Raw genomic sequence first — 12,045 nt, 5'->3', positions numbered from 1 at the left:
AAACTTCGATTGTACCAAAACTATTTTCAAATTGTTTCTGTGAAACGGTTTGTCAGCGATTAAATTTTTTTGTTCATATTGGAATCTTTGCGACTTTATAACCAGGCTGGAATTTCTCTGATTTGGCTAGAAAAGTCTTGGAAGGCATTATTTGCTTCTAAAAAAAAGGCCGGTTTCATCGACATTAAATATTTCTTGATCACAATAGTTTCCTTCTTACACAATTTTCTTCAAAATCTCTGAATATCTCTTTATCTGCACTTGCAGCTTCACCTGAGATTAGAACATTATGTAGGCTATTTCTCTTTTTGAAACACTCAAAATCACCCAGCACTAACATGGAATTCTTCTTCTTTTCCATCATTGATAGCCCTTTCTTTCCAGGTTACAAAGAGACAATGCCTTTGATTTAATAAAGCAAGTGAGTGGGATCCGTTTTTGGTTTCAATCTTCGATCCATTTAAAAAGAAGCCTCTCTAATTCAATCATTATAATACTTTGATTTCGAGTGCATGCATGATGAACTTGAAGTAGCCTTACCTTTCTCTTTGTATTCAGCAGTTGATTCACCCATTTTTGAATCATTTTAACACTTCTATTTTTTGCTCTAATTCTTTTACTCATGATTAAAGGTTAGGAAAATAATTTAAAATAAAAAAGTAAGGAAAATACAGTACTTGCATGAGATATGATCAGCAAAATGCTATGTAAAGCAGAAGACATAAATCTTGGTGGTAAATTTGGAACATAGTGTACATGTAAATAGTGTGGTATACCATTAAAAAATAACTTTGTAAAATGTTTCAAATCGGTAACTAAATTATTTCATCCTTGTGAGTAATTATTAAAATAGTTAGCCATAAAAAATGTATAGATCGAAAATTTTTAAAATCTGTAACATTTATTTTTAAGATGTATATAGGTGCACCAATCGAATTTTAGAGGCGCACTAATCGAATTTGGGTATCGAAAAAAAATGACGCACTAATCGGGGGCGCATTAATCGAGGGATTGCTGTACGGTGATACCTTGGTTTGCGAGCATAATTCGTTCTGGAAACGTGCTCGTAATCCAAAGCACTCATATATCAAAGCGAATTTCCCCATAAGAAATAATAGAAACTCAGATGATTCATTCCAAAACTCAAAAATATTCATATAAAAATGATTAATACAAAATACATAAAGTATTTTGTTAAGAATTTATTAATTACATTACAATTACATATTACAGTAATTGTATTGGTAGGACGACGTTCATTGTTACTAACAGAATCACTGCTATCTGTTGACTCTTTTTTTCTTTTTGTGCAACTTTAACAAGGAACCTATCCAACACTTGCTTTTGCCCCCCTTTTGAGGATTTCACGGAAATATGACATTGCGTTGTTGTTAAACAGATTCATCGCTCACACTGCCACAGCCTTACTCAGTTAGTGCTTTTCTACAAAATTTTGCACTGTTTCCCACATTTTGCATTTTCTTCCTTTTTCTTCATTGAGGCCATTGTTGTAGTACAGTTAATAAAGAACAGTCACTACATTTGGGCACAAAATAAAGAAATGCTTTATGCACACACATGTGGTCACAATGCTAGCACGAATGTTGACTATACGAATGAGGTATGCTGACTGAGACCACACATGCGAAACGATTACCCACAATCCTGAGCAGTTTGTGATCACGTGACACTCGGCAGACAAAGTGTATTGGTAATACAGTACTCGTATTGCAAGATGTCACTCGTTTATCAAGTTAAAATTTATTAAAAATTTTTGCTTGTCTTGGTCTGCGAAACACTTGCAGACCAAGTTACTCACAATCCAAGGTACCACTGTATTTGCTTTGCACTTTTCTCCAAAGTTTTCCAAAACATTTCTAATATGTTTAGTAATCATTTCTTATTGTGCTTTTGGACCTTCATTAAGGACTAACAGTTTCTTTCTTGTATAATGAACCCTGCGGAGTATCCATAACTATAGAAACACACATGTACCAATAGTAAAAATTAAATTTATTATGCAGATATTTCATTGTACATATTGTAATCCATCATCAGTGCATACAGCATACAACAATAAGGAATTTGAATAAGAAACAGTAGAATGCATGTGTTAAATTGGAATCTCTATGTATGCAGTTGCATGTTTATGGGTTAAAACTATTTGGCTGAAATTAAATGAAAATAGACTAGCTAAAAATAAATTATAAGGATTACAAATTTAATACAGTTGCAGAAATAATTTCCCACACTTCTGGAATAGTAAGGCATTCATTATGATTGAGGTTAGGTCGATGAAGTAGGGCTACAACCCTTTTTTTTTGTATAAATGTTCATTTTGTTGAATTTCTGGATTTGAATTTATTTTTTTTTTTTTTCCCTGTAAGTTTATCATTAGTCTCTCTTTGGTTGAAAGGAAGTAGAAGCTTGGTATATTCCCTATTGGATCCTGTGGCAAAGGAACAAACTGCACTGGGTTCATCTCTGTCACCTAACCTAGACAACATTTTTTTTGAACACACGGAAAAAAGAATCTTTTCTCTTGACCACAAACCAACAATTTGGCTGTGGTACATGGCTGACATCTTTGCAGCTTGGGGTGGCACACAATCAGAACTCCACTCATTTCTACAAAAAATCAATACCTTACATCCTCGTATTAAGTTCACACTAGAAAAAAGAATCATCAAAATGTATTTTTTTTTATATAGATGTACATATCCAACATAAGAAAGATGGATCCATTTCTACTTCTGTCTACCAACAACCAACTTTTACAGATCATTATATCCACAATACACCAGCCCATCATCCATCTCATAAATATGGTATCATAAAATCCCTAGTATTTTGGATTTCTTCTAGTAGCTGACTTTATGCTGTTCTCTGAAGGTAGGGAGAGAGAGACAGCAACATTAACCAGGTGATGCCTTAGCTGGCATGGAATTCTATTATGTTGTACCATCAATGTTATTTTGGCTTAAGCCAGTAAGAATACAGGTTAGTCAGCTAAATCCCAAATTGGCAGCCATCCTGGTTTGCTCACTATCCAAGTAGATATCTGTTAACAGGGTTTTATGTCATAAACAATGTAGACACATGAATGAAAGAACTAAATTAAGTTTTTACAGGACATATCACTAGCTCAAGTTAGCATTATCAGGGGCATTTTTAAAATACACACTCAACGGAGACTAGAATTATAATTACATTGGTGTCCAGTCACATGCAAGGAAGACAACAGCGATGCTCTTTACATTGACGTTTCACGATTATTGCTGATGGGTGGATAGGGCAATGTGCCAGAATTTATGCAGAATTGTTCATAATTTCTGTTACAGTTCAAAGGGTTTTGTAGTACATGAGCTGCTTCTAGGAATAGTCTGTGATTTAAACTGGAATCTATGGTAGTATTTTTGTTTTTTCCCATCTGATGATATGGTCTTCGTTCAAGGCATGTTGGGCCAGTCCACTTTTTTGTTGTCTGCACTGAATATATTTTTTATGTTCTTTTGCAAATTTTGAAATTTTGTGTGTACAGTTTTATATGTTGGACTACTAAAAGGATTGCCTACAGCTTCCAGAGGGCATTCTGATTTGTGAATTTATGGTAAACCAAGTTCCTGTTCATGGTTTTTTCCTTCAGTTATGGACAACTCACAAATTTCACTATATCATAGAATTTTGAATTTTTGATGTTATTAATAATACATACAGTGACAAAATGGCCTTATTTAATATGTCATGTGTTAGTCTTCATTCTACTGCAACAACAATAAAACATTCAAAATCACATCAAATTGGAATTTGGAGATGCATGGCATACAACACGAGTTTTTTTTTTAAAAGTTAGTCTTACTTTATTAACCACCTGCTATTCTACACAATCCTTGACAGTCCGCAGCTATCTGTTGTGCATTAGGCTTGTGGAGAAACATTTAATAGTGCCATATTAAACTTCTTATTATTACGTGATGCCTCCAAGGAGTCCAGAAACACATTAGGAGGGCACTCTACTCCACTTTGGTACACACATCTAACCATCTCTCTCTCTTACTACTTAATTGTTTTAATACACACAGCTACTATCAATGGCATTTAGTGCCCATCACCACCAACCACCACTAACAACAGTATTTTTGTCTGTAAATTGTATTCTGAAGGCCGATTTGCCTGTACGTGGGATGAAAACTCGAGTTTCCCAGAGGGGGGGGGGGAACCCTGCTATCTCTGTGTGATATCACTAACTCGCCTTCAAATGAAAAAGCCCATATCATCACGATTCTATGTTGGGAGATGTCAGAATGTATGCTGAGTTGATGTCAAAGACAGAAATTTACAATTGATGCCACACAAATCCGTACTCAGGTACCTAAATTGATCTATATTAAAGACAGTGTAAGTAAACTTTGAGAAATTTACAGCTGTTTGTGAATGTTCTGCTGGCTCTTATCTACCTAATCTAAGAAAAAGGAATACAGTATCAGAATGATATCTCATAGAAAGAATATCTTGCATGTAATTTACTTAGCATTGAGTTTCACCATGAGTTTCCTCAGATTAATCTAGACTGTAGACAGACTTCAGGTGGGTTTTCCCCCACTTGAAGTCTGTGAAATGTCTGTGCAACTTTATCTTTTGCACATGGAGAACATTTAACATCACCATGAGTTTCCTTGAGTGTCTTATAATGTGTAATGCTGTCGTCACTTATTGTAGTCTTGTTAGCAGGAGCTTACATTTTTTATTGAGTTTGATTATGTTAGCTTCATTCACTGACACTGGTCAAAGGAAATTTGACTAGCCGTGGATGTTTTTGAATGTCTTTAGGTGGTGGTGAAGCTTGGTGTGAGACTGCTACTCCTGCTTATTGTTGACCTTAAGCAGCTTGAAAAAGAGCCACATTTAATCTCTGTTGTTAGATAATCCTTGTTTTCATATTTTTATTAAGAAATTGGAATTTATTAAGATTGAAGAAGAGGTGCAAATGATAACATAATACTATAGTGATGCTTATTACAGCAGTACAAGTAATAATGGAACAGAGAAAAAAAGTAATACTATATCATAAATATAACCACTTGAAATATAATATCACTACTTGAACAATAATGTAGAAACTGATATATTAAAGAAAGGACTCATGATAATAAACAGGAAAAGGAAATATAAAGAACTGTATGATGTATATAACCAAGGACCATAGCCATACCATATTACCTGAGTAATGTATAATAAGTTTATAACCTTTCACACGTCAAGTATGTTAATTGCCTTCACTAAGTCATGAAGAAATTTCATGTGCAGACCTGTATTGCTCATGAAATATCTTATGGATGAAAAGATTCTTGCAAAATTTAATTAAGGTAGGCGGTATAAAAAAAACTTTATAGGCTTCTTTGAGAGTGGTATAAATATCCTTGAATTTGGTTCCCAAGTCTGGTTTCACTAGTTGCTATAAGAGCCTAGGTATTAATGGACAGGATTAGCTGAATGGTGAGCATTCAGCTAATCCTGCTGCATTAATTCCTTATACCTAAACCATTCTTGGTTATGCATGAAGCAGAGTTGCTCCTGTAAGGAATTCTAAAGAAGAGCATTTTTTTGAAGTGCTTAGTTAATAGGATAAATTATCAAAAGAAGAGCTTCATTTCAGCAATGTAAAAATAAATAGAAATAGCAGGTATTAAACATTCAACTTTATTTCAAGGCCAGTGAAAGTTTTGAAAATTTGGCCAGAGAACTTATGAGAACATGGTCCTTTGCATTGGAGTTGCCTTAGACTGCACTACTAAAAAGAGTACTGCCCAGGCCTCTGTATGGTTGTCTTTTATTAGTGCTTTTGATAAAGGTTTCATTGGCCTGGCAGTTGTTTCAAACTGGTGGGTTCTCATCAGAGACCAGGGAGAAACTTGAAAGGGGGGGAAATCCTCATTTAGTGTCAAAGGAAGAGCCATACAACTTCATTTTTGCAATACAAAATAAATAGAAAAAGAGGATATTAAATATCAGGCCTTATTTCCAAGCTTAAATATATGTAGAAACTTTAAAAGTTTCAAAAATTTGAACCAGAGAGCTTATGAGAATACATTTTTCAAAATCAGAGTTGCCTTAGGCCACCACCTATGACTTGAGCTGCCCAAGGTGTCCATATAGTTGTCCTTTGTTAGTGCTTTTGATATGAACTAACTAGTCAAAACAACTTGCAGGCCAGTGAAACCTTTATCAAAAGCACTAATAAAATATCACCCTACAAATGCCTGGGCAGTAAGTATTCTTGTCTCTTAATTAGCACAAGCTAAGGCAGTCCTTATGCTGAGGATTGTATTCTCATAGCTCTCTTGTTAAATTTTCATAACTTTCAGAGTTACTTTATATATTTGGCTTTTAAATAAGGTTTGATCTTTAACCGCACTACCGGCCAGGACTTATATCTATGTCCAAGTTTCCATGGATGCAAAGTGCATATTAAAATTGTAATACCATTGATATTACATTGAAATATGTGATGGATGCAAAGCTCTTGCGGATGCGTATTTGATCCATAATGGCTGATAAAGTGGTTAATATCCCCTATTTCTGTTTATTAATAGGATAAATATCCTTAGCTCTCTCTTTCTGGTGATTAGTCTTGGAAGGTTCAAATCTGGTTGCAGCATTGCATTCTGTGAGGAAGCTCTTTCTGTGCATTGGTAGAAATTGCTGTCCTGAAAGAACACATTGTTGCAACAGATTTGAACTTTCCAAGATTGATTACCAGATATTCTCCTTATATTGGAGAATAATATAATGATTATATTAGATAATAAAAATTTTTATAATAAAAAAGTTTATGTATAAATTAAAAATTATTTTTGAATAAGTTTAGCATGTTTAAAGGATATCTTAACATCTTTCTAGTATGTTAAGACATCTTGCATACCAGAAATTATCCCCCCCCCCCCAAATAAAATAGAAAATTCTTTGCATTTTTAGAAAATTTTCTTTCATTTTCAGATTTTTTATAATATAAAATATTTTCAGATAAACTCATTGGATTTAAGTAGATCGATTATATAAAGCCTATCATTTGAAATAAAAGTATTTTTTAAAACCTGATTCTAATAACTATGTATTAATAGAGACGTGCATTAGACATAGCATAATGTTTTAAATAATGTCTTTGCACATGTTGAAGAAAACTAAATAGAATTTATTATTCCTATATATTTCACTCAAATGTCATGAGCTTCATTCAGGTAAAAGAACTGGTAACAATATTTAAATTATGAATACCACTTTAAATACACCACTTCAAGAAACTCTACAGCTTTTACAAGTAGATTTCCCTGATGACATTGTCAGATTATTCAAGTTTACTATCAGTGCCATTTATTTTACTTGATATAATGAATTAGTGATACTGTTCTCTTAATTTGTTGCATTTAGAAGATCAGATTTCAAACACCATTTCTCCTTGACCTCTCATTTGGCTCTGTTTTGTGGATGACATCTTTACAATTTGGTCTCATTCCTAAACAGAACTACTTCAATTTCTGGGTTTAAATTGAAATAGTTCTGTTATATACCCACTTCAAGTTCACTATTGAATGAGAATCTGAATTGTTAAAGTATCCAAAAAGGGAAGACTAACAATAGTCTTCCCTTTTTGGATACTTTAACTCTTCATAATTCTGCTGATAATATTGAATTTTCTGTTTATAGCAAGCCATCCTTTACAGGCAGAGATATCTTCATATCATCATCATCCTTCACAAAAAATAGGTATTATCAAAAGCTTTTTGCACTGATTAGAATAATTAAATAAAACTTACTCTATTACTTAATGGATACAGCGAGATCTTGATACAGAAAATATTTGTTAATTATCATCCCTTCCCCCAGATCTGATGATAAAAGGATATTATATCCTACATTAAAGTAACATCTGAACAAATTGCAAAGACCATTGCGATTTGTTGCAGCAGATGAATTCAGATGGAATTCATCTGATTCCAGATGAAACTATCTGGAATTTGTCATCTTTCTTAGTACCTATCAAAGATGCATTATCACCTCTATCGATGGATGATAGTAATTCTTGTAGAAAGTCTTATACGCTGGTTAAACATGATAATTAATACTTAAGGAATTGACACCGTACACTAGAAATATAAATTAAATCAACTTTAATATATACTTTCCTATATTTCGGCAATGTCACGTTGCCATCTACATGTGAACTTAAGATAAAGACACGTGCATGCAAATACTACATAACAGCAAATGAGAAATGAAGCGAGGAAGCTACCATTTTCCTAAAGTCCTGATGGTGCCTCCTGGTGGGCTATATTAGGTATTCTTGGCCTTTGGGCTGAAGTTCTTCTGATGTATGTTTCCCAAATTTGGGGCAGTCTCTTGTTGAGATTTAGCATGTTCCTAAGGGCTGAGGCTGACTCTATGAAAAATCATTCATATTTGAACTTGCTGCAGTGTATTACTGTGGATTTCTTCCACCTTATTCTGTGGCAGTTATTCAGAGCATGGTCTTACAAGCCCAGAGTGGCTGTACTGGTGAAATCGGATATAGTCCTTGTGTTCTGAGATTCTGATATTTGCTGTTCTTCCTGTTTGACCAAAGTAGGACTACAAACCAACTACAAAACTGTAACTTCAAACCAACACTGTAGTTAATCTTTCTTCAGTTATCTTGAAGCCCGAAGCACTCAACGCTCTGTTACGTGGTCACAACTTTGCCATTGCTCCTAGGAAATTACCGGCCGAGGAATTAATGATCCAGATTGAACGCTGGATTCGCCACCTTCCAAACCACATCGCCAACGATATTAGATTGGATATAGCTTGTGTTCTCACAAAAGCAAAACCACCAAAAACCAAAATATCCATTAGTGAATACAAGTCTCTACAGGAAATGAAGAAAAACAAAGAAATAGTTATCACCAAAGCGGATGAGGGGAACGCTACTGTGATACGCAATCATACTGACTACACAGGTAAGCTTAAGGCTTTACTATTAGATCGAGCTACTTACCTCCCCATCGAATACAATCCCACCAACTCACAAATTAGAAAACTCCATAGGCTCCTTAAGAAGGTCACTTCTTGGCCTGTGGAGATTACTAAAACCATATACCTCTAGACCCCCCGTACATATGGGCTCCTGAAAATACATAAAGAAAATGTGCCATTACGTCCCATAGTGGATGGCATTGATTCCTCCCACTTACACAAACTAGCTAAATATTTAGCCAAAGCGTGCTCACACTATACTGGCAACACACTATCACACATAAAAAAACTCAGCCCACTTCAAACCAGTATAGAAGACCTTACACTTCAACATAATGACATAATGGTCATTTTTGACGTCTCCTCCTTATTCACAAATGTCCCCCTCAAAGAAAGCTTAGAGCTAATCTCAGCCCTATTTCAGTTCACAATGAACTCAGGCTATTTCGTTTGGCAGGAAAAATTCTACAAACAGATAGAGGGGACAGCCATCGGTTCACCATTTTCCCCAAACTTGGCCAACTTCTTTATGGAGACTTTTGAAGAGAAAGCCTTAAACTCTGCCCCACCTACCATATGGCTTCGCTACGTTGATGATGTGTTTGCTATTTGGCCACGTGGCCCGGATACCTTCCTCTCCTTCCTAACACACTTAAACAACCAACACCCTAGAATCAACTTCACCCTGGAAAAATAGGAAGACAATAACCTAGACCCACTAGTCACCCGCCAACCTGATGGTACCTTGGTTTTCTGAGTTTTTAGAAAACCCACCCATACAGGCAGATGCATTCACCAACAATCCCCCCCCCCCCTGCCCTCACAACGGTATAGAGTTATTAAGACACTATTCAACAGGGCTAAACTAATCTGTTTAAATGACTAAGCCCTAACCACTGAACTAAATCACATCCTTAACATTTTCTCAGCCAATGCCCCCCCCCCCCCCCCCCAAATCCAAAAAATACTAAAACCAGATATCCACAATCCTCCTCCTCCCCCCCCCCCCCTTCACAAAAAAAAGATAAGTCTAAATCCATCACCATTCCCTACATCCGAGGCACCTGGGAAAAAATCAAGAAAATCCTAAAAAAAACATGACTTGACCACTTGTTACAGACCATATAGAAAATTGGCATCCCTTATTCACTCCACTAAAGACCAACCACTTCCCCTAGACCTACCTGGTGTATACCAGATTCCTTGCAGCTGTAAATTGTCCTACTTTGGCCAGTCAGGCAGGACAGCAAATATCAGAATCTCAGAACACAGTGACTACATCTGATTTCACCAGTACAGCCACTCTGGGCTTGCAGACCATGCTCTGGATAACCGCCACAGAATAAGATGGAAGAAAGCCACAGTAATACATCGCAGCAAATTCAAATATGAAAGACTATTCTTGGAATCAGCTTCAGCCCTTAGGAACATGCCAAACCTCAACAAATTTGGATGCATGAGACTGCCCCAAATTTGGGAAACATACATCAGAAGAACTTTAGCTGAAAGGCCAAGACACCTAATATAGCCCACCAGGGGGCACCATTAGGACTTTAGGAAAAACGGTAGCTTCATTTCTCATTTGCTGTTATGTAGTACTTGCGTGCACATGTCTTTATCTTAAGTTCCCATGAAGATGGTGACATTGCTGAAATATCGGAAAGTATAATTAAAGTTTATTTAATTTATATTTCTAGTGTATGCTGTCAATTCCTTAAGTATTAATTATCACCTCTATGCCTGGTGTTTATCAAATACCCTGTTCTGCTACTATTTGAACCCAGGACCATCAAGATTATACAAGTCATTGACATGTCTCATGTCATCGACACTATACATAGGTCACTGAACCATACTAAGATGCTACCTTACAATAGGTTCAAATTTGTCTATTTTTTTAATCGTGTGAAGCTTTTTGCCACTATCCTAATCTTAATTGGGCAGATTATGTATGCCTATCTTTAAGTTTTAGGAAGTGATTGCTGTTAATGTTTAATTTTTAAAAATTAATTAATTATACATCTATACCCATGTCTATGAACTCTAATAGTGTTTCCTCCTACTGAACAGCTGTGACCAAGATGCTTGATATTATACACATGCTGTATGTCTAGTTCTTGTATTCATAATTTAAATGTTGTTACCAGTTCTGCCTTCTTCCTGAATGGAGCTCATGACATATTGAGTGAAATATGTAAGAGTAATAAATTCTATTTAGTTTTCTCTTACATGTGTGAGCCATTATTTAAAACATTATACAACTACATATGTATGAGAGTGTGGTTGAAAATGAAAATTAGATGCCAAGGTAATTAAGTTTTTCTTTTCCCACACACTGCTTTTCAAGTAATATCTTATGTTATTCATTTTTATTTTTTTAATTCTTCAGGGAAGTAGTAATAATGAAGGAAGTGAAACTGGAGATGAATCAGTTAGGCAGTTATCTGAAGGTGAAGAATCAGATAGAAAAAATACTGATAGTCAAGGTATAAATTTCCAGTAATTCAACATATTGTGCTTATTTTCTAATTTTAGAGTATAAAAGTGTATGCAAAATAAGTGGTTTGACACGTTAACTGCATTTGGCCTAATGTGTAAATTTGCCACTCATTCCAATATGTTATTAGTATTTTCTCTTCAAAAATATGTAATTGATGTTGCATTTTTCACTTGTCACTGAACTACAAACTATTCTTCAGTTGGAAAAAAAAAGTTTTTGAAGTGTTTCTTGTTATATTACTGGTTGAAAGTTCACATTTATACCATGATGCTTATGTAACTAATACCAAAGCTGTGTTTCAGGTTTGTGAGGAGACAGCTAGGGAAGAAAACCAACTCTACAACAACAGTTTGGCACCAACTAACGCATGTAGTTCAATTTAACCTGCTGTATGCTTCACCTGCTGTTTATGCTGATGCTCCAGGTTGCAGACATGAATATCATTCTTTTATAACTTGATCCACACACAAAAGATCACAAAGTTTGGGCAAGAAATGAGGAATATGCTGACTCTCTCTCTCTCTCTTTTTTTTTTT

At 35.1% G+C, this 12,045-nt stretch overlaps 1 protein-coding gene across 1 annotated transcript in view; it reads left to right on the top strand.

Annotated features, from left to right (window-relative positions):
- The window catches only part of LOC150110362 (uncharacterized), a 259,624-nt gene that overhangs the window by 184,984 nt on the left and 62,595 nt on the right, over window positions 1–12,045 (top strand). The window contains exon 10 of the mRNA XM_090399055.1: window positions 11,399–11,495. Coding sequence (XP_090255181.1) covers window positions 11,399–11,495 — 97 coding nt within the window. The remainder of the gene's footprint in view (window positions 1–11,398; window positions 11,496–12,045) is intronic.

This window comes from Typopeltis vanoorti, chromosome 1, assembly GCF_054136105.1.
Source record: "Typopeltis vanoorti isolate ZY-2024b chromosome 1, IOZ_Tvanoo_1.0, whole genome shotgun sequence".
In the NCBI taxonomy this organism is placed as follows: Eukaryota; Metazoa; Arthropoda; class Arachnida; order Uropygi; family Thelyphonidae; genus Typopeltis; species Typopeltis vanoorti.
This window is presented reverse-complemented; position numbering and strand designations above follow the sequence as displayed.